Source organism: Hemicordylus capensis, chromosome 4 (genome assembly GCF_027244095.1).
Source record: "Hemicordylus capensis ecotype Gifberg chromosome 4, rHemCap1.1.pri, whole genome shotgun sequence".
In the NCBI taxonomy this organism is placed as follows: Eukaryota; Metazoa; Chordata; class Lepidosauria; order Squamata; family Cordylidae; genus Hemicordylus; species Hemicordylus capensis.
The window spans coordinates 110,750,151-110,777,549 of NC_069660.1; the positions used below are offsets into that span (position 1 = coordinate 110,750,151).

At 42.0% G+C, this 27,399-nt stretch overlaps 1 protein-coding gene across 6 annotated transcripts in view; it reads right to left on the minus strand.

Annotated features, from left to right (window-relative positions):
* SLC44A5 (solute carrier family 44 member 5) overlaps positions 1–27,399 on the minus strand; it is a 296,509-nt gene that overhangs the window by 13,072 nt on the left and 256,038 nt on the right. For all 6 annotated transcript variants that reach the window (XM_053243954.1, XM_053243949.1, XM_053243953.1 and 3 more), the window contains 11 exons: positions 20,982–21,105; positions 19,282–19,365; positions 18,662–18,774; positions 15,236–15,367; positions 13,501–13,600; positions 9,169–9,261; positions 8,163–8,250; positions 7,511–7,773; positions 6,853–6,947; positions 4,422–4,525; positions 2,126–2,199 (listed from right to left, as the gene is read on the minus strand). In XM_053243954.1, coding sequence (XP_053099929.1) covers positions 2,126–2,199; positions 4,422–4,525; positions 6,853–6,947; positions 7,511–7,773; positions 8,163–8,250; positions 9,169–9,261; positions 13,501–13,600; positions 15,236–15,367; positions 18,662–18,774; positions 19,282–19,365; positions 20,982–21,105 — 1,270 coding nt within the window. The remainder of the gene's footprint in view (positions 1–2,125; positions 2,200–4,421; positions 4,526–6,852; positions 6,948–7,510; positions 7,774–8,162; positions 8,251–9,168; positions 9,262–13,500; positions 13,601–15,235; positions 15,368–18,661; positions 18,775–19,281; positions 19,366–20,981; positions 21,106–27,399) is intronic.

Consider the following 27,399-nt stretch of genomic DNA (forward strand, 5'->3'; position numbering starts at 1 on the left):
GCTTGAGAGCCATTGGGCTTGGATATGGTACATTCTTGTTTAAATCTCCCCATAGCTATTACCGTATTTTACGGACTATAAGACGCTACGGACTATAAGACGCACCTTAATTTTAATCCTGTTTTTCAGAGTTTTAACATATTAAACTGTTAAAACATATAAGACGCTCCTGAATTTTGGCGGATATTTTTCGAGGGAAAACGTGAGTCTTATAGTCCATAAAATACGGTAAGTATGAATGAGGGGCTTGAGGGAGGTTTTGTTAAGCAAAACACTCTCAGCCTAACCTTCTTCAGCTTACTGTGAATGCCACTCTGAAAAGTGTGGCATTGGATGTGGTACAGTAATGCCTTCCTTTGTTCAGCTTGGATCAACTGCCACTGGCGCCTTCCTGGAAGGACCATCTAATTGGTCATTATATAACTTAATGATGCAATGTATGAAAGAGTTGGTACCTAAACACACTTCTCTTCCCTCCCAATTCTCCCCCTGCCCAGGCCATACACACTTTTAGTAAAATAAATAGAATAACTATCTGAGTGGGATTGGGTAGAAGGCAATGTGGAAGAGATAGCCTGAGAGGAATTCTTCACAAAAGAAAAGGGAAGATTTCTGGAACATAGGTGATAGGGTTATTGGGTCCTAACGTATAAATAACCACAGAGCAGGTTTGTCCCAAAAGGCTAAAATCTTACTATTGAAATAGACCCTCCCTTTAGGTAAACCCTTCCTGTATTCTATCAAAGTCAACCACAGGGCTCTGTGGTCGCCAGGAGTCGAAATCGACTCGACAGCACACTTTACCTTTGACCTTAGGGATGGTAGCCACCTAATGGCGTGGCAGGGAAGAAACTTGCCTAGGGAGCAAGAGGCTGCTGGTTAAAATCCCCGCTGGTATGTTTCCCAGACTATGGGAAACACCTATATCGGGCAGCAGCGATATGGGGAGATGCTGAAAGGCATCATCTCATACTGTGTGGGAGATGGCAATGGTAAACTCCTCCTGTATTTTACCAAAGAAAACCACGTGGCTCTGTGGTCACCACAAGTCGACACCGACTCAACAGCACAACTTTACTTTGGGATGGTAACATTGAAACAGACCCCAAGGGCTCTTCAAAGACCCAATTTGCACTTCTCTGAAGGCTTTTCTCTACAAGACTGCCAAAAGACAGTCTGCCAAAAGACAACTGTTTCTCCCCGCTTCATTCCTCAAGATTCTGCTTATAGGAGGGAACCCCTCTACTGACTGACAGCTTTTCAAGCCACTCTGCCAGCCCTGCAGAACAATCCTTTTATTACATTTTGTAACACTACAAAAGTGTAATAAAACTCTTTCATTACAGTTTTTGTATCACTACTAACTATGCAGTTAGCCATTATTACATAATAAAAACTGCCTTGATTGCTTTGGCAGAAAGATGGATATAAATGTAGTGACAAACAAAAAATTACAATAATGAAACTAACAAGTAAGGCTGTTACCATTTTACTACATACCACTTCTATTTAAAAGTTATTTAGCTCTAATGCAAGGATACTGTATAGAACACTGAAGTGCTATTTCCCCTGTAGTGGAATCAGTTTAACTCAGGTGAGGCATGAAGATGAAGAGAGGAAAACAAAGCTTGATACCCTGAGTAGAGGAGGTTAGGTGTCAGTAGAAAGCACTGAGGGGTTGGAGAAAAGTCATGAAGCATGAGAGGGAGGCCATTTTGATGCACAAGGAGAAGATGTATCAGCTCTAAACAGGAGATATGGGGAGATACTGTAAGGCATGGGAAAGTGCTATCTTATTCAATACTGTCATCATAAATGTGTCATAAATATTAATTAGATGCTTAATGCTGTGTAGGATGGAGGACAATAACAATTCAGTGAAATTAATGGACTTTTAATGACACAAGCTGGATGGTGGCAGAGAAAGAGAAGTTGGGTCAAGGAGAGGATTGTGACCTACACTGACTAGAAAGGCATAACCCCTTGACCGACTCTAGCATTGTCTCTTTCTGTTGCTACTAAAGACCAGATCTCAGATACGGTATGGATACTTAACAGATCAGTAGATTTCTACTAGTAAAATTAGTAAAGTATCTTTTGAAGTGTGGTATGTATGGCCCCTTACCTCACCACATTTCTCATGAGCAGAAAGAAAGCTTCTTTTGCTGATGTGCAGAAGTTTTTACCATATATTGCAATCTGAAAAATATTAAAGGCTGTTAACTTGTTTGTGTGTCAGTCCAGTTAAGAAAGAGAGCTGCTTTGGGGACAGAGATTTGAATAACAAGGATGAAATAAGTGGATGCAGGATAAAGAAACAATGTATGGCACCATTTTAAAAAAAAAATTATGGATACATCCACCTTCCCCTACCCCATGCTTGCTTGAGTTTAACTTAAGGCTGTGAATCAACTTTTCTTTCTAACTTTAATTGCTTAGATCCATACTGATGGATATTAGTATATTAGCATATTTCCTTCTAGGAAACAAGGCAGTGGAGAATTCAGCTTCTTGTAAAGAAGCCCAGACAGCAGGTAACAGTTGCCCACTCAGAGTCTCCACTCAAGTGAAGCTGACCATCGGTATGTTTCAAGATGGCATGTGACATCTTTGCCACAGCAACATTTTTGGCAAGGTCAAGCAGAATAAAAGTTGCTTAAAACAAATATATGGACTGATTCTAAAGAAAAGCCTAAAGTAAAACCCTTCCTCAAATACTAAAAGCTTCCAGAAGTTACTAAACACACCTCTGAAACCTTACGATGTAAAAAACATGTTTGATAGTACCACGGCTGACACCCAGACTAATGCTTTGCTTGCACAATGAACAAAGCTTAACTAGAGTCAGAAAGTTGCATGGCTGCGCAATGTCATGGTGCTCTTCAAAGTTGTGCTCTTGTTTTCTGCAAAAAATATGTGGAAGATGTTTCACATCAGGAGGCATGTTACCTTATTGTGCAAATGCAAACATATTTCTCTAGTGCCACACTAGTCAGGAATGCAAGCTCCTGACATAATTCATCTTACTAGTGCAACATCCTTGCACTAGCACATGCTTGCACTGGTGCATTGTTAGTCTGGATGTCAGCCCATGTTTTTAATTGCCCCACAGCTACAAACTCCTTTTTCCAGGAGACTACCTGATGTCTGTGACTGAATATATTCTGGACATTGTACATGACCTTTGATTGGCACTTGATTGTAATTACTGAGATGATGCAAATGTAAGGAAAATGTAATTTTGTTCATTCCATTCCATGCTTATTACAATTTAATAGGGCATGTTACATTATTGTACCATATTGTGTCTTGATTTTGCAATCTGCTCCAACTGGGTATTACAGAGAGCAACTATATTAACCCATTATATTAAATCACATCCATGTGTTATCTATGGGCTTACTGCAACCAGACACATATTGTACGCCCTCAAACAAACAAGATGCAACAGCACTGCAAAATCTTACCAATGACTGTCAGGTTTTACTTAACTGGCTCTGATGAGGCAGAAAACTTAATCATTGGTTGGTAGAACAATATACTTAAGAGGAATACTTCTTTTGAGGTAAGGCACTTTGGATATTTTTCATTCTTTATTTTTATATTTTAGTTTCTCTTCATGTCACAGTTCAATAATTTCTTATTTTACAACTGCATTAATGTTTTGTTCCATGAAGACAACTTTGCTAGGTTTACTCTTATCTGATATAACTGGGAATAGCTATTCCCCCGACTATCCATGCCAGGTGAGATTCTCTTAGGACCAATTTCAATTATGTGAAAGTAGTGTGGCTCATATATAGCAACAGTGATGAAATGCAAGTCAAACGTTTTTACCCCAGGACTACTGGAAATAACCCTGAATATTATGTGGTTTAAAATAAAGCTTAAAGGGACTACATCTGCAAGGTCTGTACTTCAGTGGCACCACAGCCAAATGATCTGTAGCTCTGTGCAGGTATGACGGCCACTTGCAGTACAGCCACCTTGCTCCACACTTTGTGCTTCCAGTGCGTGTTGGGCTCTTTTGCAGGAACCTGAAGCTCCATATTGCCCTGGGTAGTCCAAGTGCTTTCACCATAAAGCTTTCTGAGGAAGCACTTGGAATACCCCTCCCAACACTTCCTGCAAGCATCTCCTGACATACCCTGGGCACCATCCTAGCTGTTCTTGAGTCAGTTTGAGGTTCAGCTTCCATAAAGGAGGTACCACTTCCCTGTCCACCACAGAGGAGGCATGCAGTACTGGCCAGAGATACTGCTGCGAGTGGCCACCTCCATGCAGTAACCTCCACAAAGGTACAAATTATTCAGCTTTGGCATGGTCGCAGCACAAGCCTAGCATCTGCCACACTGACAGCAATTCAACAGACAGGACAGCACAACTCTTCAATATACTGAAAGGAGAGAGAAAATGCATACCATGATGTAGGCATTTCTGTTGATAAATTTGAGGAATTTTTCCAAGCACCAAAAACAACATTTGAGGCAGCAGAGCAGAAACCTAGCGAAGGCATTCTGTGATCCTGCAGGGAAAAAAAGAAAACATAACTTGCAGCACAATCCTATGAATCTTTATTCAGAAATTGGCCCTGTTGTGCCCAATCAGTTCTATGTTCTAGGATTCCAGCAAAAGAGTGAGTATTAAGATGGAGAACACACACTGGATTAGGCTTTGTTTGCACCAGCACCTTTGTGTGAGTTAGTTCACTAACTTCCTCCTCATTGATTTGCAACAAATGTGTAATTTGTCATACTACAGCTGAGTTGTTCATAAGCTGCACATCAATGCAAAATTAAATCACTACATTTGCCCAGCAACCTCTTATGAGTGTGCTTTGATCTCATCGTTCAAAACTGATGTAGCCATTAGGTTGTCCCAAGTTACCTCATCCTGGTTTTTTTTGAAGTACGAAGTATTGCTAAATCCTTTGTTTCATTTTCTACTATGCTAGAGTAGCAACAACCTAAGGTAGACATACCCTTATCCAGGGGTTTTCAATTTTTTTAGTCTACTTTCCTTAAAGAAAGTAAGTTTATGAGATTAGCCAGCTTTCTGTGTGTTTGTGTGAGTGTCCCCCACTCTATCAACTTCACAGTGCTTGGACCAATATGAACCAAACTGGATACAGTTGCAGGGACACATAGGGACAGTTTGTGATTATGTCATCCACCCCAATTCAAGATGGCAGATGCTTGAACATTTGAGGTGCAAGTTGGCTGACTTGTGGACCACCTAACCAATTTGGACTAAATCTGGTGCAGTTGTAGACTCAGAATCCAATTTATTACGGTCAAAACAGAATACATCAGTCAGTCCTTATTGATACAGTCACAAATCAGTTGTAGTTACAGGGGCGTATCTAGGATGGGGCAGGCAGGGCACGTGCCCCGGGCGCCACTTGAAGGGGGGCGCCATTTTTAAAATTAATTAAAAAAAAAATGGCCACCAAAAACAAAATGGCCACCGTGCATGCTCAAATGGCCTCTGTGAGGCCCTAGGCCTTGCCAGGCCTCACAGAGACCATTTGAGCATGGTGGGGGCCATTTTGTTTTCAGTGGCCATTTTTTAAATACAAAATTTATTTTTAAAAATGGCCACTGCACATGCTCAAATGGTCCCTGCAAGGCCCTAGAGGCCAGTGGGGGGAGGGGGAACCTTTGCAGACCCCCCCCACAGCCTTTAGGAAGCCCCCCAAAGGGGCTACAGGTAATTATTTAATTTAATATAATATAAGTCACTGTACACATGTTCAGTTTGGCGCTATGTACAGAGAATCAGGGCTTGTGAATACTGAGCTGAAGCTTATGAGCTAGGATTGTATTCATTTGCTCTTACTTTGCTTATTGTGATAAGTAAGTTAAACATGATGTCTTAATAATATGGCTGTTAATGGTAAGTTTGTCTTTGAATCAGTGTGAAATCCTTAGCAATAAGGCCCACTGGGAGTTTCTTGCTCTCTTTCTCTCATTTTAACTGTCTTTCTGAAATACTAGAATATATTCCAAGCAGTGACACAGTTTACTCTGCATATCCTTTAATTCTTTTCAGAGTGTCTGGGAAAAGTCAAATTCTCCATTTATTTTTAAGACTTATGTAATAGTGATGCTACAATGCATAGTAGAGAATTAGACAGGCACTTCTGTTTAATTTTCCAAGTACACCTCCAAATAGTAATTGGGTATTTCATGAGCCCCAGCAGACTGAAATTTGTAGTTTCCCAGCATTTTTTGGTCTGGCTATGTCCACTGCTAAATAGTTTTTGAAACATTAAAAAATTAACGAGCTTGGCTTGTATTTTTCAGCTGATATTATGGTAAAGTTATCTGAAAGATGGGTGTCAGATGTCTGGACAGGGGGCGCAATTTCAGTGCTTGCCCTAGGCGCTATTTTCCCTAGATACGCCTCTGTGTAGTTAGTGAGCACAAAATCAGCCAATCACTTGGAGAGGAGGAAGGAGGGATGCTGCCTGACACCCGCCTCCCACAATTCCCTCCTGGAGAAGGAGCCAACAGTGTAGTATGCAAGATAAACAGGAAGGGTTGTATATCCCATGTATCCCCCACAAGGCTTCAAAGTACCCTGGTTGAAAAACCCAGTGCTAAACAAAAATGATAGTAAACCTACCAGTTACTACATAAGCATTCTGATACTTCCAAGTATCAGAACATTCTTGGCACAGGAGGCATGATTGTTCCCATAATTAAGACAGAATAGAGACTTTACTTTTCACCTCCATTTGAATCACAGCCATGCTAGTTTATAAGAGCCTAAGATACTGTTCTTAGCGTTCCCTTACAAAAAATACTTTCAAAATGAAAGCGAGAGAAGATACAATGACAACAGAATTACCTTTGAGTTTGTGATCCAGGTATTCTAGGATTACTCTAATCACTTGGACTACTGCAAGAATTAACGAGCCAAATGCTAGGGAACCTGTATGATATCTAGCAGAAAATAAAATGATATTACTTAGTAATAGATATGTTACAGAATACGGCATACAGTGCAGTTATAATAAAAAAGGGAAAATATCTGACATTCACTTAAAAAAACCTTGTCTAAGTGTAATAATGGATTGTAAAAATGCTGCCTCCTCTGACATAATTTTTTATCATAGTGTTTTATTTGTGTATATGAACTGTCTTTTAATTATTTGGATTTCTATTTTGCTTTCACAACTAGGAATACACTTCAAATAACCTGCTTTATTAATAAAACAGCAAAAGGAAAGGTGTTTAATGATGGAGAGGCTTTATAATGGAATGATGATATGAATATGTACACTTTGTAACCATCTTGACTATAAAGCTAACTTTTCCTAGTTAGGTACAAGAACTTTTTGAAAAAACAACAACAGATTATTAAATTGAATATAAATATTAATGCAGTGTAAGAGTAAACAACAAGAAAATTTATTTTCCAGAAGTGTGAACAATTCAAGCATAGTCTTAAAACAGAAAGAGGCTTCAAAGCAGATTTTAGATTGCCATATAATTATGTAACTTACCGTATTGCTCGTCCAAATGATGAAAAGAGTGGGCATGCTGGAATGTCAGCAGGTTTTCTAAAGGCCCAATAGTAAGAAGCAAAGGCACCAGCAAGGGTACACTGACCCAGTGCAATTGCAAAGTTTACTAGCCAGAGAAAGACAAACACATTGCAGATTTGAAAGACAAAGATGTATCTGTGGTACAGGCTTTCTCCACCATAGAAAGCAAAAGTACACTGGGCCCCTGGACATAGCTTGGTCACATTGGTTGTGTTGAAAGTCTGTTTTTTGACAAGAAAGATGTCATTAATAGGTGATATTAACATAATGTTTGGAATAAAACACCTTATTACAGGTCTAACAATTGTATCCAAACCTATGCACATGTAATGATGTGAGCTCAAGAAAACTTCCCCACCCTCTCCTGTCCACTGTAGGCCCCCGACCCTCTAGAGAAGCTACTCCTCCGAATCAGGGGACCATGATGTGAGATATGGCCACTCCATTCTAGAAGATGCCTTCTCTTATTTCCAGGAAGTCCCCCTCCCTCTGCAATCTCCCACATCCTTTACTGTTGCCAACAATCTTCCCAACCAGTACACTATAAAAGACATAAACGATAAGCTATATGTAACAAATCTTTTTATAAGTACATACTGTACATCCTTACCTCTGGATAACAGGTCAGATTTGCATACTTGCAGAGACTTTGATTAGCCATGACTTTGTACACAGGTTCCCCTGATGTAGCCAAAAAGCTGGATTTAACTGGGTTAAGTAGGAAACAGAATGACATATTCCTATACTCCCATCCAAACACAGTGCCACAGCAGATCATATTTGGAACTAATAAGAGAAACCTCAGATACGACATTTACTTTCCACCTCTTCATGGTTAGTATTCAAGATGATACCACATTGTACGCATGCACTTCTTATAACCCTGTTTACTCTTATTTCCAGTTTACCAGGAAAGCTAAGTATTGCCATCTTTTTGTTTAATATAATATATAACCATAAGGTAACCTTGAGGTAAGCACATAAAAAGAAAAAGTATGATTTAATGGCCTCATATATGGACACCATGGGGAAAGACACTAGGCAAGTAAAGAAAAAATAAAAACATACCTCCAGGTGATCATTTTGATCAAAAAAATCCCCACTGGTGTTAATCTTACAGGAAGTTTCTCTTCAAATATGAAGAGGTCTTAGTAATTCAAACTGAAGTTTTTCCTAAGGCATTCACATCAACCACCACTGAGATTTGATAAGCAGCTCTTACCAGACACTTAGTGAAACAATTAAGAAGTGAATGTATGGATCAATAGCCTGTGAACATTTGGGTATAATAGTTATGAATGTGCTGCAAGATCTCACAATATCTATCAGTGAATTTTTTGTGGAGATCTGTATCCAGTCTCCACAAACCAACTAATGTTCATGCCAGTTTCCTGCATCTCTGACCTCAAAACAGGTACAATTATTTGGGCCAAAAAGAACAGTGCTGTTTGCACTATCAGAAATGCACTCCTGGTTTAGGATTATCCTGCACCTCCCCAACCACACACTATGACTTTTTATAGAGTGGATTGAACTTTTCGTGCACTTCTGGATTAGTGTTGAACTGGGAACATTGGAAAGTTCTGTATACATAGACCCTTTGTCTCAAAGGATACACAGCTGTCACTGCCCAGTAGGAAATGCAGATTGCAATAAGAATAAAGGTGATAATTGGGTAGAATAATGTAGACATGATGTAACCAATGGCTCTAAAAGAGAAAATATACATATCTGTAAATAATGCACATGAGTTCAGGTTATTAATCTACATGCTTTTAAAGAAACTTTTGAGTCATTTTCACTGTATTGTGTATTTGATTTTATGACCTATCCCTTAATAAAAATATTCCTTAGCTATTTTTCTTCTTCTAATGTTATCTCCCTTGTTTATTGATAGAAACAGGACCTCATATCATTGCCCTGATCAAGTTTCGGTGGTATTCTGTCCCCAGTTCTATTTCTTCTACCAATTAATAGCAACATTCTCATTCTTTATTCATAATTTTAACATTTAGATTAGGTTTTTATCCTAATCTGCATCTGCATTGAGATCTATTGATTTTGCTATACTGCAGCATTTGGATACATCTTTAGTCATCTTTATTTACTTCTTCCCACTTAGCTGCCACTTTTGTTCAGTCCCTAGTAGATTCATTTTTGCCTCGTCCTTCCTTGTCTCTCTGTGCTACAACCTATTTTCCTGTTGCTGCTGGACCACAACAATCTACCATATTTTTCTCGGAATGTGTACAATGTACATAATTTTTTATTCCCCCCCCCAAAAAAAAACATGAGGTGACCTAATGTTTTCAGGGGTCAATTTCCAAGCAGGATGATGGCAGAGGTCAACTGTGTCTGAAACACAGTCAGACCTCTATCCTGTGTGATGATGCCAGGATTGGGCCCGATCCCAGTGGTACACACATGCAGGCAAAACGGGGCTGGGCTTCCTTAGTGTAAATAACTTCTCTGCTGAATAGCCTGCTAAACAGCTCTCAGGCCCTAAATTGACCCCACCCACAAGGCTGACCGTTGGATGCTCCCAGAACAAGAACGGTATAAAGGATTCCTATTGGGAGCAAGGCCCTGCCTCAGTATTAAGGTCCTTTGGTTCCCAGTGTGTTATGGTACCCAATTCCTGGTTATCGACTTGACTTGATGCTCAGCTTTGCCTCAGATTCTCTGCTTGCCTTCTGATCCTGTTTCCTGGTTATCTGACTTCACTCTGACTTTTACTCTTTCTTTTCCTCATCACTGGGCTATATCTCTGGCTCTTAGCTCACTCTCAGCTCACTCCTTGATCCCGAGTCCTGATTTCCCCTCCCTCATTCCTGCTTGCCTGCATACTTCCAGTCCTGTCTTTCAAAGAAAGGAAAAATCCCAAAGATGCTGCATAACTAATAAACAGTTCTTTATTTAATCTCAGTGTTGGATTGATTCCCAAAGAAATATATCATACTATAGAATTGCCTCTAAAAAATAGTTCTTTTAAACGCAAAACATGTCAGGCAAGAGGTTTTATGACTGAATAAAGAATTGATTATTAGTTATGCAGCATCTTTGGGATTCCCTCCTTTCCCCCCCTTGGATCCGCAAATAATCCCTTGAGAGGCTTCTACCACAGGAACATGCCTGCCAGCCATGTTCACCGATTGTTAGTGGTAGGCAGCCAGAGCAGGTCATGCAATCTGCTTCCTTAAACCATTCTTCCTTCCATGTCACCCAGCAGCAGGCTAAGGTTTCCACAGTCAGTAGATGTGCTGTCAGTAGCACTGGTGTGTCCCTGCCTGAATAATGCCAAATTAATGAAATCATCAAGCAAAAACATTGTGGCCTGTTTCAACCTAGTTCTCCATGTACAACAGGCACAAACAGGTGCAGACCATTATAAACAGATATATCACTGCTTGTGCAGCCACTGAACCCATGTGCCCCTTATGTACAATCATCACATGTCAATATCTACAGTCAATTCTGATATTTTAAAAATACAAGGTAGTGCAGAACAAAATCATAACATTTTGTTGTGTCCTTCAGCTATGAGGGAAATGAACTTTGAATTCTGATGCATTGAAGAAAAGCATTGTCTTATGCTATTTAAGAAATAATCACCACAAATCAATGTTTTTTGGAACTTAATAATAAGCCTGTTGGTCACAGTTTACTCTAACAAACTGCTTGTTAACTGTTCTAGCAATAGCTCACTAGTGCTTTATTGCTAATACAAATTGCAATTTTATTGAAAAAAACAGTTAAACTGAGCTGGGGGGGAAATCATTTAGTTTTTTAAAGCAACTTATTTTTCAAGACCTTGACTATGGGGTATGGTCTGTTGCATTCATAATAATTATGTAGCACATTTCTTTTCATGCATTATGCATAAACATTGGAAAGTTGCCCGCAAGTGACCTTTGAATATGGTTGCAAAACTGTAAGACATTATTACCTCCCACCAGGAAGTTTATGAAGTTTCAGAAGTGTGTCTCTTTGGTACATATTTGAATTAAAGCATCTGATTTTTAAAGTGGTTCTCCATTCTAAAGGGGAAAAATTATACAGTACGGCCTAGTGCTGCAACAAATAACTCCTAATACCCATGGGAAATCCTGCTTCCCATCCCACAGACAATTGTTCCCAGGAACAAGCCTCAGAGAGCTCAATGGAAGTTCCAGGCCCACAAAGGTGATATAGACCCCTGCACACAAACAAACACTCACTTTCTCCATCCTGGGTCCTTCCCATACTGCCAGACCCCAGAGGGCCCACAAGGTACCAAAGGGGACAAGCCCTCAAGCCCTCAGGAGTAGTGACACCATCAAGGACAGTCCACTTTACAGGAACAATAGAAAAGGAAGTGTGCACTTAGCTCATCGCCACCAACAGAATTAGCCTCCTAGTGAGCAAGAGGTCTTCTCACATGCAGCCAGTAGAGCCAGGCCCAGCTACTGATCATAATGACCAGGAGGCCTGCTCTCAGCTGCAGGACCTATAAAATTCCCAGGAAGCTAAGATGGCTGCTGGAATAACAGCTTTGTCAGCTGCAGTCTTCAGCCTTTGTTATCAGCTTCCAGTCCTTTGTCCATGTGGCCAGCTTTCCTGCAGACCTTATTCTTCCTGATTGGGTGTGCACGGAACCAGCAGAGGGATAACTTCAAGGGGGGTCACTTTAAGGGCAGGGGATATTGCATTTCCCCTCCTCCCACTGCGTTTCCCCCGCCGGCGCTTGGTCTCCTAAAAGTCCATCAGAATGGCAGCGTACCTCCCTACTGCCCCATTGCCCCCTTTACCGGAAGTACCTGGAAGTACTCACACATGGGTGCATGCACACATGCTAGCATGCGCAGGCGCATCGAGTACTTCCGGTTACATTAAAGAGGGTAATGGGGTGGTAGGGAGGTATGCTGCCACTCCAACAGACTTTTAGGAAACTGAGCAATGGTGTGGAGGTGCATCCACCCCATGGTCGAACCTTTGAACCGGCCAGTGTTTGAACCTGTTCGGAGGCACGTAAAAGGGCCTCTGAACAGGTTCGTGCACATCCCTACCTGAAACCCACCAGGTTCCTGTTCCCTACCATGGCCAGCTCTGTAAATCTGCATCTTCTGCCACCAACCAGATTTCCTGTCCACCTCCTTGAACTTATTAGCTGAACTATGACCTCTGCAAGCAGGTTGTCCTATCCTGAAAGTCTTTTTTAGGCAAGACAGACATTAATCTTCTTCAGAGGCCCTGCTCCTAGTGTCCCTGCCAAGTGAGGTGAGATGGGTGGCTACTAGGGAAAGTGCCTTTTTGGCAGTGGCACCCCATTTATGGAATAGCCTCCCCAGTGAGCCTTGCCTGGCATCATCACTAGGTTCTTTTAGACCCAGATGAAAACCTTCTTATTCAGCCAGATGTTAAAAAAATTATTTTGTATATTATTGTATCTCTTTGTTTTTAATGTGCTTTTAATTGTATGTTTTATTCTTCCGTTTTAGTTTGTGAGCTGCCCAGAGCAAATTTGTTTCTTGCTTAATCCTTACATTGAAGCTGATTAAAAATGTGGCTGCTGTTCTTAGATGGGGTGCTACATGGAGAGAGCACTTAGCATTTTCACTGCGCTCTTCATTGATTTCAAATCTTTCTAGGCACAACTTCCAGTTCACTGTTGACTGGTTTGTCCACATGAACACTTGATAACTTGAAGGCCCAGTTCATGCAACACTTCCCTGTTTCTGATGGCAACAACAAATAATGCAAACTGAGCGGGCATAGAATAAGTGGTTCATGCTCCAGACTATCTGCATGGTTGAAAGAGAAGCTTGTCCTGCTTCCTTGCTGGCTGAACATTTGAACTAGAACTATAATGTATGGAAAGATATAATCTAAAGGTTATAGGGGGCATCCAAAGTGATGCAAACATGAGGTCCAATATTACTAAAAGATACAAATATTTTCAATATACTTACCTACTACCTTCCTTCAAAAGTGCAATGGCAATTCGAATTCGATTTCTCAGAAATATTAACATCAATATAATCACAACTTCCACTATGCAAAGCAGTATCACTGAAAACAAGAAAACTAAAGTTGTCACGCGCATCACTCCTTTCAGCTACTGGCATCAGTGTTGCATTTTCTCAACCACAGTGGGGGGCTGCAGGCTCCCCACATTTAATCCCTGGAAGAGCAGCCTTTCAGCCAGAATGTGCCTCCTGCCCCCAGCATGATTATATTATTGTGTATAATCTGTAAGGCTGATTCTCGAGCAGCATTTAAGAGTTTGCAAAGCGAACCATTTGTCTTAAAACAAAGCAATTAAATGCACTGCTTTGCTTTAAATGTCATTTAGCCTTAATGTGTTCTATTTGAAGAAATGTCTCTTTATAATTAGACAGTCATTATTCAGTGGTTGCCTTTTGCTTGCTTCTTGCTTTTAGTTTATAGAATCCAGAGAAGATTAACGGAATTGACGTTTTAAAAGAAGTGATGGATTCTGACCTCTATTATCCCAGTTTCACTCAAAAATAATTTCAGGGTAATCAAGAGCTCTATTTCAGTCTAAAGGCAGACTGAGATCAGGGTCAAGCTCAATATATATTCAGTAGAAACTGCGGGTGGGTATTTGGAAATGTGGTTGCATAACAAATAATTTTAAGAGTGTGTCCTGGTAGCTGAGCAGTATTCAGAACTGCTATAGTATGCAATAGTATGCCCTGGTAGCTGAGCAAGTTGTCACCTTTGAATTTGTGAAATAATATTTAAATCATCAAACCTGTGTTCATATTGATCCCATTGTCTCTTAATCTCTGCAGAACAGCCTTTCATCTCCCACACAAGCCCTCTAAACTGGAATTTGCAATGACCAATTTCACCTAGCAATGGTTGGTTTGTGGCTATATGGACAATGAAACACATGCCTTTCATCTTGGATAATCAAACTCCAAGCAGCGCCTGATGCATTCAGAAAGAGATCCATGAGAGCAGAAAGTGGAAAAGCAGAAAATTACATGATGGGCCCAATAATAATATGGAAACTGTTTTATGCAAATTTGTTCCTCACGATAACCTCCTCATCCCCACCCCCTGCCAGAAACAAACAGTCCCTAAGAATGCATGTTCATATTTCAACTGAGAGCACATGATATCAGAAGTTTTATGAAAACTCATGAAATTGTAACATTCTCAATTCCTATATTTTTAAAAACACAAATTTCTGTGTTTACAGACGATTGCTTGAAAACTATAGCATGTGCCTAAAAGATAATTAAATAAAAAGCAATATTATCATTATTAAACATTACTGAGAGCAATTTTGAGTTTGCTTGAAATATTGCAACTTTCCTACCTGGCATGACTGTTTCCATGTCTGTTTGCTCTGGCTGGAAGGTCATTGGCTGCTCATTCCCCCCAGACAGAGAAGTAATAAATCTACAAGCTTCCCATGTGGTCATCTATATAACTGGCTTACATGTTTTTTTCCTACACAAAAGTGCTCTCTTTCCAGGAGACTCTTAACATCTGAAGTGGCCTCCTGTTAGCAGCATAAGCATTATGAATCTCATTAGGCAAATAATTCCATGAAATAATGCTGATACTGTATATATTAGTGCCCATTTCTGGTCACCAAAGGAATGAGCTGGAATAGTTGATTAGATTAATATAAAGGTGTCAAAACACAGACTTTTCATAAAATTCACTTACTAAATGCTAACCATGTTTGCCTCAGTTGCAGATACACCCTGAAGTCCGTCTGGAATCCAATATCATAGATGGTAAGATCAGAGCCAGGTATGCCATGGAGGCGATGAAATTCCCAGTAGCAATGCCAGATACCTTTTGAAAAAGAAACCAGACCATCATAGAGCTTCACTGGGAAAAGAGTCATCTAGATCAGCTCCCTGCTCATAAGGTAGAACCATTCAGACCCAAGGGCATTTCCCTCATTAGACAAAATGAAGCAATTGCCTCAAGTGGTAGACTTGGGGGCCATCTGGGGGGCAGCAGAACATGTTCTGGCCACCCTGCCTTCTCCCACCATGGTAAACTTAGCTGCACCATCATAGCCCCAGCACTTTCTCAAATCCTGCCAAATCTTGAGTCTTGTCATGGGGTGGACTCACCACTCACCCCAAACGCCAGCAATGTCCTCTGCTCCAAAGAGGAGTAGACGCTGTCCCATGCTTTCCTCACCTTGCATCTTTCCTCCTCCTCCTTGTGTCCATTCATTGCTTGCCTTAGGCAGATGACAGATCAATGCAAGTGGAGGCAGCAAGCAAGGAATGGGCATATTGCTGAAGGATGCAAGTGGGAGGAGAATGGTTGATGCAAGGAGGAGAGAGAATGCACATTTTGAGATGGACTCCTTGCTTGCTGAGTCCATTTCATGTTGGCCTGAGGCAGGCAATGGATGAGCAAGAGCTGGAAGAGGGAACAATGTCCTCCAGCTCAGAGTTAAAGAAGGTATGCAATGCTTGAGGAGGACGTGAGCAGGAAGAGAAAGCAGTACCCCTTCCTTGCTTGCTGCCTTCAGCTCACATCTGATGAACAGAGGTGAGCTGGAGGCAGCAAGCAAGGAAAGGGCATGTTGCTTACTCTTCATCCTGCTCACATCAGGTTATTGCCTGCCTCTAGGTGATGGACAAACATGAGCAGGAACATGCCCTGGGAAGTGGGGGGAGATTTGCCCAGGAGCTGGGACTGCTGGGGCAGCACTGTGTGCACCTCACCTCAGGCATCCATTTAGGTTGAACTGGCTCTGTCTAGACTATAGGGTGCTTCAAGCAGAGAACAGGTGCCTTGCAGCAAGTAGCTTCATATTATTATTATTATTATTATTATTATTATTATTATTATTATTATTATCATCATCATCATCATCATCATCATTACATTTATATCCCGCTCTTCCTCCAAGGAGCCCAGAGCGGTGTACTACATACTTAAGTTTCTCTTTCACAACAACCCTGTGAATTAGGTTAGGCTGAGAGAGAAGTGACTGGCCTAGAGTCACCCAGCTAGTATCATGGCTGAATGGGGATTTGAACTCAGGTCTCCCCGGTCGTAGTCCAGCACTCTAACCACTACACCACGCTGGCTCTCATACTAGTGAACTACAAAAGCCATACCACAGTACAAAATAAAGCAAAGCAAAACAACAACAAAAGCCTGCAGTATTTCTAGCTCATCTAATCTGAGAGAGGAGAGCTGGTCTTGTGGTAGCAAGCATGACTTGTCCCCCAGCTAAGCAGGGTCCACTCTGGTTGCATTTTTGTCTTTTATTGTACGTTTTAACTTTTGTAAACTGCCTTGGGGTTGTCTTTTAATGAAAGGCGGTATATAAATGCAACAATAAATAAATAAATAAAAATATGAATGGGAGAATAGAAGTGTGAGCACTGTAAGATATTCCCCTCAGGGAATGGAGCCGCTCTGGGAAGAGCAGAAGGTTCCAAGTTCCCTCCCTGGCTTCTCCAAGATAGGGCTGAGAGAGATTCCTGCCTGCAACTTGGAGAAGCTGCTGGCTGTCTGTGAAGACAATACTGAGCTAGATCAAGCAATAGTCTGACTCAGTATGTGGCAGCTTCCTATGTTCCTATGATCTGTTTTGTACCCAAAGATAGGGATCAGTTACACCAAAAGCATGGTCAAAATTCATCAACTGAGGCATTCAAAAGGACATTTTTGTCAGGTCTCAGCTTCACACCATCCCAGATTCTTCATATCCATATCCCATCTTTCTTCCTTTATACTCCCAACAATTCTGAGAGGCAGGTTTGCCTGAGTGAGGGTGACCTGAGTGAAGGTGACTGGGCCAAGGTCATTCAGTGAGTTTCATGCCTGTTTGAACCTGGATCTCCCCAGTTCATCCCACCCAATTCAACAGTTTACTACTGTTCCATACAAAAATCCCAAGCATGTCCCATCAAGTACCAGTTCAAATATAAAGATTTACATCTGCTGATGATAGTTAGAAAAAAGCATGCAAGTTACATATGGTATTGATGCATCTCTTTCACAGTATATACATGCAGTGTACATAAACCAAGAAGCTGAGGGCAACTGCAGCTTTACAATGTATAGACATGCTTGTCAAACATGATGATCAAAATGGAGTTTGCACATTCTCCTATACAGGAAAGCTATCTGTGAATAAAAAACCATCATGCTTGAATATGCCTTGGTTCTCTAGTTGGAGCCCATAATAAGTAAATAAAATTTGTCTATATTGCAGAACACCTGATTTTAGTAGGGCACAGCATGGAAAAATTATGATGAAGCTGCCAGCTTACAAAACCACATGAACAAAAGAGAAATATTTGTTTAGTCCTGAAACTACTGAAAATCTTAACAAAAGCCAGATGGTGATATTACTCTTCTAGATACAGATGCACAGTGGGTAGCCATCCCCTAACCCACTGAGAACTCTAGGAGGAGCTGAATGGAAGCTTTTGTGCCATCCTTCTTCTTCTTCTTCTTCTTGGCATTTTAACTGGCAGAATATGCCCTGCTGCCCTGCTGAGGGAAGGAAAATGCAGGCATGCCTTATACTATCACTGGCAGGCCTGAACCTCAACTGGACGCATCCACAGACTGTGGGCCTTAAAAACATCTTCTGGTTTGCTTGGGGAGGGGTGTGGGGAGAGAAAAAGACATAGGAAGATAAAATTTATAAATATGGAATGTTACTGGGAATAACTCAGAAGTGCAGGTTATCGGGGATAGGTACAGACAATATAGGCATGGAATTCCTCCTCCTCCTCCTCCGGATATTTATATACCGCTCTTCAACAAAATTCTCAAAGTGGTTTACATAGAAAAGTAAATAATACATCAATAAGATGGTCCCCTGTCCCCAAATGGCTCACAATCTAAAAAGAAACATAAGGTAGATACTAGCAACAGCCACTAGAGGGAAGCTGTGCTGGGGTTGGATAGGGCCAGTTGCTCTCCCCCTGCTAAATAAGAGAATCACCACTTTAAAAGATGTCTCTTTGCTCAGTTAGCAGGGGTGTAGTTATCTCATTGGTAGGAATCGGCTCATTGCTAGAAACCGAACATTTTCCTTAAATAAATTCTATCAAGTACACTACAGCATGCAGTTTTGTGTAACAAGTATCCGGCACCTACCATATCCTATAATCCCAATTACACCAAAGATGAAAATCCAGAAGAGAACTCCTGCTGTGAACCTCAAAAGCACAAGGAAGAGCAAGCTGACAACCATTGCAATAAACAGACCTCTGGAAAATAAGGGTACAATAGTTTTAATATATCAGCAGTCAGTAAACAGTCCTCTCAGCCCACTTTCCCCACATTACAAACAAGCCTTTTTGAGGGGGAAATATCCCCTAACCTTGAACCTCAACATTTTACATATGTGGCAGGGTTACCCAAGGGTGCAGGTTGCTGAAGTGTTATCTTGACCTGGACAGGGACAGGGGACTATATCCTTAGACTGTGACAGAAATAAGCTCTGTGGATCAGGGACAATTGTGGCCCCCTTTCCTTAGTTCTGTTGCTATGGAGTTCTATGTGCTCTCCCTTATTCCTTGGGTGCCACAGTGGAAGTGTAATTAGGGTCTAGAATCCCTGCATGGGTCATAAGGACCATAGTAAAATATCCCGGGTGCATGAATCTGACAAAAGGCAATAGCGAGTGTGTGTTGGGTTAGGGATTGTTTTAGGGCACTTTTTACTATCACAGTTTTGTAAGTAGGAGGCATGACCTCTTGTGACTAAGCACTTACATTAAAATCCAATACCAAGAACTGGCATAATCTTCAAAAATTTTCATTCCAACTGATCTTGCATCCAGAACATTATTGATGCCACTTAAAAAGAAAAGGGAGAAGTTTCAGTTTATGTACAATACATCCCTTATTTATGCGAAGTAAGTTAAGAGCTTATTGTAATGACAAGAGACAAGCTATATCATAAAGCATTTTGAACATGCCTGCCTCTGTTTGTAGCATTTGGTTTACCAGCAGAATGGAACATAAAGTGCCATTGCCAGTAATAAAACTATATTATAATACTTCAGCTCTGGGTCTGTGCCCAAAACAAGCATCAGCTACAGGAAAAGTTAGATTGGATGGAGACTTCAGGGCTTTTCTCTGCCTGTTTGCAATCATATTGTCATAAATATAAAAATGCTGTAGGAATCTAATCAACATTACTACTAGATATAATCCCTACTACTATCACAATAATATATTGGATTTAGAAGCAAAGTTAGAGAAACTCAGGAGTGTCTTCTATGTGGGTATGACTTAATTACAAAGGAGAGAATACAGAATAATTAGGATGCTTGTTTTTAATTCACCATTAACTACCACATTTAAAAACAGAGGGTAGCAGAGTAAAATCTGCAAGAGGGGAATGCTTCTGCTCATACACCCCTAAAAAGGTGTTCCTGAAAGTCCCAAACCTCAAGGACATATATTCAGGAGGGCTGCAGAGGGAATAACAAAAACAACACCACCCCCTTCCCTTGTTGTGCAAGCAGAAACATTCACTCATGCAATTTTTATCTGGACACCACACAGAATATTTAAAGGATGGCAAATCTAAAGTTTAGCAGCTCAGCCACTGTGTTAAGGCTGCTGCAGGAATCCAACAAGGACCTGGTCAACTTACTGTGAAATGAGAAAGTCTCAATATTAGCTGAACAGAAAAATAAACAAACAGCACTAGTAGTTAATTCTGTTGAACAGGAAAAAGTAATTTGACTTATTATTGATAGGTTATATTTAAAGGTGTCTATTATGAATGCAAAGGTGCTTTTGGTTGAGAAAAGCTGTAAATTCAGACCTTGCTATGCCATTATTGACTTGTGTTATGTTTCATACTCAACAAAATGGAGCTGACCATGTACATGTGAAAATGCCTGGGCAGCTTGCTTATGCAACTAATGGTTTAGAATTCAAATTCTTACTATTTAGAAAACCCTACAGATGTGGGAGGAAGCAGATAGCTAGATATGGGATATTGAGGTGGGAAAGTGGCAGGTAGGGATAGGGTTGCACATATCCACATCCCCACTCTCTCCACCAAACATGCCTTCTAAAGCTGCAGTTTCAGGAAAAGGAACCATCAGGGCTGAGCTAATGTATTTGTATAAAACATCTAGTTTGGCTCTGAAATAACTGGAATCAGTTTGATATAGGACAGTGCTTGAATTGGAGGTGGGAAAGGTCCCATACCTTTAGTACTTGATTACCCCTTAATCTATTGTTTTATAAATCTACAGCAGAGATGACAGGTTGAGATCAGGAGGGCTTGTGGGAACCTCTATCTTTTTCTGCCCAACTTCAGCACTGTTCTAGAGATGGGTCCAGATTATCAGTATAACAAAACGTTATAGTGCATTCAGTCATACAATGCATCATATGACAAACTGACAATACACAGTTGTTGAAGCACAAACAAAAACACAGAGAACCCATACTTGGCAGCTTCCCTGAGGTCAGTTACATTCCTTGTTTTTCCTCTTCCATCTTTGAAAGTAGTCTGATTGGCCACAGTCAGAACACCATTTTTAGTGGAGAAATCAGGAAAACATCTCTTAAGAACTGTTAAAAGAAAAAGTTATGCACAGCATGCTTGTTTTCATTTTAATTAACTTCACCATTAAATTTTATTCATCCAGGTGCTCCAAACTGATTGTGTTTGCACAGCATTCTTTTAGAAATGCAACAAATATTTTGGCTAAACAAGATCATTATCTCATGGTTTTAGAAATATACCATATAGGTTAAAACATGCCTGAAATAATGGCTGACATCCAGGCTAAGTTACTCAATAGTACTACTCAGGAGTTACTCTAAGGGACTACTTAATTTCAATAGGATTACTCAGGAGTAATTTAGGCTGGCTATCGGCCAATATATTTAATAATATATTTTGACTTTGTAAAAAGCTTACTATGGAGCAATCATAAGCTGGGGTGCAGCATGATCAGCTATCAGTTCTATCTATTTCCATAGATAGAGAAATCCATAGAAATCCCATAGAAATCCCATTTAAGACTGGCCAAGCAAGTGCTTTTTTAAAAAAAGCAAGTGCTTTTTAAAAGCTGTATCAGCAATGGTCACACCACACAATGTGTATGTTACTTTTGATAATATTCATGATCATAATCACACTCACTTTGTGCAGAAATGCTATCAACCTTACATAATGCATCATTGCATAATGCACCAACATGCATAGAACTAACTATGCTGGTTAGTTCTAACAATCTCCCAAGATTGTTTCATGACTTTCTTTCCAGTCTCTCAATATTACATTTGATGTGCAACTTCCAAACCAGACAGTTACCTCAGAACAGAGAAATATTTTTTTAGGATCCCTACTGGTGACTATTTGATTGTACCCTTGGAAGACCCACACGGCTGTGCCAAACACTGTATGCATTTTTGAAACAGGAAGGCAGAGCTGCCCTTGTAACTTCAGAATGCATTTGTTATCCACTTTTGTAGCTGGTCTATGCTTCAGCTGTGGTTTATATAGATCTATTTACATGTATAGACTGTGCTTTCTCCAAGGAAGGGCAGTGCACATGGTTACATTCATCCTCCCCACAGGCCTAAGAGGAAGGTTTTGCTGAGAAATAAGCAACTGTCCCAGATTCACCCAATGAGTTTCATGGCTGGGAATGTGAACTTGGATTTTCCCGAGTCTAGTCCAGCACACTAACCACTGTACCAGTCTGGCTCAGAGTTCTTTCTTCTGGTTGTTATTTATTATTCATTTTTGAAATAATCAGGCAGACATGATTATTTTGAAATAATCAGGCAAACGTCTAACTAGAATTGTGGTTTAAACTGCTTCAATGTTTCAATTCTTGCTTTAATTCTTGCCTGGTGACTTCAGAAAGCTTTTACTCTCCACAGAAGCAGCCTTTTGTAGCTGGTCTGTCTTTACTTGTGGCTTGTACAGTTCTTTTCCTGTGTGTGTGTGTGCTTGTGTTTTCACCCTGTGTGTTAGATACAAATCCACACACTATTGTAGTCCTGTTAAACTCTATAAAGCAATTGATGTTTTCCATATTTCTCTGTATCTCTGCTGATGAGCAACTGAGATTTGTGTACTTGTGTTTGTATTTTGATCCTACTTGTTAGCTACAAATCCACACTTTGCCAGGTATTGCTAAGGTAATACCCTAGCAGTGTTCCCTCTAACAAGGATTCCCAGATGTTGTTCACCACAATTCTCAGAATCCCCAGCCAAAGGCCATTGCAGCTGGGGATGCTGGGACTTATAGTGAACAACATATAGGAATCCCTGTTAAAGGGAACACTGCTGCCTAATCCTGGCTCCACCTCCACAGGTGCCAAAAATTGGCTCCACTTCTCACTACCTGCAGCCCCACCCATCACTTACCCTGCCTAGCACCCTCCACCCCATCCCCACAGTCCCAAGAACCACCAGCTGCCACTGTGTGGGAAGGAACAGCATGATGGTAGAGCTGGGAAATGAGACACTTCCGGCTAGTGCTTGCAAGGCAGATGTGCTGTTTTCCTAGACCCTTTCAAATGGGTTACAGGTAAAGATGATGAAGAAGAAACTATCAAATTCCTCATTCCAAAATGAAGAGTATGGTGAAAAGAAAGCTGAAAGGGAAAATCAGGAGAGTCACTTCACTCCAGAGTGCATGGAGTTTACTCAAAACCACAATACTAGAAGCCCAGTTAGATTCTATATCCAAAAGGAGGAAAGGTACCAATAAGTCCAGGAGGATACCAGCATGACTAACAGGTACTGTCAAGGAAGCCATAAAAGGGAAGAATACTTCCTTCCGAAATTGGAAGGCCTGTCTAAGTGAAGAGAACAGAGAGGAAAACAAACTCTGGCAAAAGAAATGCAAGGAGACAATAAGGGAGGCAAAAAGAGAGTTTGAGGAACATTTAGCCAAAAGTATCAAGGGGAATAACAAAAACTTCTTTATATACATCAGAAGCAGGAAACCTGCCAGAGAGGCGGTTAGACCATTAGCCAATCAGGGAGCAAAAGGGATTATTAAGGAGGATATGGAGGTTGCAGAGATGCTAAATGAGTTTTTTGAGTCTGTCTTCACAGCAGAGGATACTGAGCATATACCTGTTCCTGAAACAGGCTTTTTAGAGATAGAGGCTAAAGAACTGAGTCAGCTAGAAGTGACAAGAGATGATGTTCTAAACTGTCTGGAAAAACTGAAAAATAACAAATGCCCAGGGCCAGATGGCATCTAGCCAAGAGTCCTCAAAGAACTCAAATGTGAAATTGCCAACCTCCTTGCCAAAATATATAACTTATGCCTACAATCGGGCTCTGTAGTACTATACCAGAGGACTGGAAAGTAGGAAATGTAACACCGATTTTTAAAAAGGGATCCAAGGAAATTACAGGCCAGGATAAAATTGTAAAACACCTCAAAGAATAGGCCTTGCTGGGAGTGAACCAGCATGGCTTCTGCAAAAGTAATTCTTGCCTCACAAACCTTTTGGAGTTCTTTGAGAGTGTCAACAAGTGTGTGGATCAAGGTGATCCAGTTGACATAGTATACCTGGACTTCCAAAAAGCTTTTGACAAAGTTCCTCATCAAAGACTCCTAAGGAAACTTAGCAGTCATGGGATAAGGGGACAAGTACATGTGTGGATTGCTAACTGGTTGAAAGACAGGAAACAGAGGGTAGGGATAAATGAAGAGTTTTCACAATGGTGGGAAGTAAGAAGTGCCCCCCCCCAGGGATCTGTACTGGGACCAGTGCTTTTTAACTTATTCATAAATGATCTAGAAGCAGGGTTAAGCAGCGAGGTGGCAAGATTTGCAGATGATACCAAAGTCTTTCGGGTAATGAAATCCAAAACTGATTGTGAGGAGCTCCAAAAGGATCTCTCCAAACTGGGTGAGTGGGTGACCAAGTGGTCACCTCCTTGGTCACTATTAACAGGTGAGGTAGTGTATTAAATGTAGAATGCACTGCCACTAGAGGTGTGCACGGAACCGCCACATTGCGGTCCGGCACTGGGGTGGGGGGTCACTTTAAGAGCGGTGGGAGGGTTTACTTACCCCTCCCGCCGCTTTCCCGATCTGGCGCCGTAATTATTAGTGTAATTGGGGCGGCAGGATATCTCCCTGCTGCCCCTTCCCCGCTGCGGCTCGCTCGGCAAAGCTCCCTGTAATGCTTTGCGCGCGTGCACAATGTGCACGCGCTTCACATCACAAATGTGAGAAAGGGCTCCATATTTTATTTAACAAATTAGGGTTTGCTTACTCAGTCTTGCTTTCTTTGCCAGCAGGGGCATAACTACCATTAGGCAGGTGGAGGCAGTCGTCTCGGGGCCCCACTGCCTTGAGGGGCCTCCCAGAGACACCTCACATGACTCCCCATTGCCCCCTGCCCAGCCCCAAGACCCTTCAGCCACTTGCCCTGTTTGCCCTCTCTCCTGCTTGTCGTCCTGGTCGGCAATCAAAGCAGCAGGCAAGCTGCTTTTCTCCCTGGCGCCTCTCAGCTGATCGGCGGGGGGGCGTGGCTTCCAGGGAGGCCTCCGTGTAGGCCTCAGTGAAGCCTGAATTTGAGTAGGCTGGCAAGCCCCAGGAAGAAGGCTGGCAGTCAGAGTGGCCACTACAGCTCTCTGCAGCAGACCCTCTTCCCAGGCCAGACAGCTCAGCCTTTGCCAGGTAGAATATGAATTCCTTTTTGTGGTTACACTCCCCCTACCCCCTATATAGGGATCTGCTTGCCATAGGGCTTTGATGGGGGGGGGGGGGACTGAGAAGTCTCTGAATATTTATATTTAATTTAAAACTGATTGGAAAATTTGCTGGCTTAAAAAAAACCCTCTAAAAAGCCCTATAAGTGGCTTGTTTCATGGCAGGAAATTACAAAAACTTCTGGAACAAATTTATTTATGTATTAATTAATTAATTAATTAATTCATAAATACACTTCTGTTCAAGTTGTTTTGCAACCCAGGTCTGAGTGAGAACTGAGACATGAGTGAGAACTGTGACGCATGTGTTGTGCTTTTATATTTTTTCCCCTTAGGGTAAATCTGGCCAACATGTGAATGCAGCACCTCCATTCCAGAGGAGATGTGTGTTAAAGGGCTTTAAAAGCCTCGTGTGAAAAACCTCCTGGAATCAAACTTTACTGAATTTGTTCAAAATTCTGAGAAAACATACATAGGCTCACCCTGCATGGTTGAAAGTCTCCTTTGCTAATCTGCAGCAAGGGGCCCATTTTAATAATTAGTGTTTCTAGTGTCTTCTCATTTGCTCAATTTTGTACATCTGTTTTTTGTATGTTTTGAATGAGGACAGAAATGTGAGAATAAAAGTCCCCTGCTAACTGGACAAAGAGGCACCTTTTTCTCTTTGTAAACCGCCCTGAGCCATTTTTTGGAAGGGCGGTATAGAAATCGAATTATTATTATTATTATTAAAAAATTTCTTGGCGGGGGGGCCCATTTAAGAATCTTGTCTCAGGGCCCACTCCAACCTAGTTACGCCCCTGTTTGCCAGATTGTTTTATTAGCTTTGCAAGTTTAATTACTCTTGTAAGTTTGCTCTTGGTTTCAGTTCTTTAATTACCCTTGTATGTTTGCTCTTGGTTTTAGTTCTGTTATAATATAACTAGTATTTTTAAGCCCGTTATGATAACGGGCGCTAGCTTTCTATCCCATCTTTTCTGTCTCTGTCTCTCTCTTTCTGTCTCTTTTTTTCTCCCTTGTCCCCTCTCTCTCTCTCTCTCTCTCTTTTTTTTTGTTGTCTCTGTTTTTGTTCTTCCTTATTTTGCTTTTACTTTTTTGGGGGTGTGTGTATGTGGATGAATAACGGCCAAAATGGCCCATGAGAAGGTGGCTGCCCCCGCCTATCGCCCTCCCGCGCACCCAGCTGCCGGAGCCCACCTTACCCGCTCCAGCCCGAAGGAGAAGAGAGGAACTCGGGAACAGAGCTACTCTCTGTGTTAAGCTGCTGCCCATACTGTCGCAATGGATGCAATAGGCGTCCTTTGCGTCCATAGCGGCAGTTTGAGCAGTGACTTAGCACAGAGAGGAGCTCTGCTCGTGAGCTCCTCTCTTTTCCCTCGGGCTGGAGCGGGTAAGGTGGTCTTTGGCAGCTGGGTGGGCGGGAGGGCGATAGGCGGGGGCGGCGACCTTCTCATGGGCCATTTTGGCCCTTAATCTTTTTTGGGGGGGAGCGGGGAAGGTGATTTTGGGCAGCTGGGAGGGCGGGTGAGCAGGCGGGGGCGACGGCTGTGAGCGGGCGGGGGCCTCGTTGGCGGCTTCGCCGCCACCTCGCCCAGCTTCCCTGTCCCCCATCTCGGTCTTCCCCCGCCGCCATTGCCCTTGCCTTTTTCAGGGCGGCCGCTTCTGGTTGCCTCGGCCTCCTCTCGTCGTGCCGCAGCTCATGGCCGAGGCGGCGGCTCTGCCGCCGCCTCGGCCACTTTCCCCCGCCGCCACACACCGGCTAATGGCCGCCCGTGGCTGTGGGACACTGGTGTCTGCGGTCCTGTGTCCCTTGGGCTCAATGGCCGCCCGTGGCTGTGGGACACTGGTGTCTGCGGTCCTGTGTCCCTTGGGCTCAATGGCCGCCCGTGGCTGTGGGACACTGGTGTCTGAGGTCCTGTGTCCCTTGGGCTCAATGGACGCCCGTGGCTGTGGGACACTGGTGTCTGCGGTCCTGTGTCCCTTGGGCTCAATGGCCGCCCGTGGCTGTGGGACACTGGTGTCTGCGGTCCTGTGTCCCTTGGGCTCAATGGCCGCCCGTGGCTGTGGGACACTGGTGTCTGAGGTCCTGTGTCCCTTGGGCTCTTCTGGGCCTGCGCTTTGCGCAGGCCCAGAACAGCCCAGGGAGGCAGGGACGCAGATCCCCAACG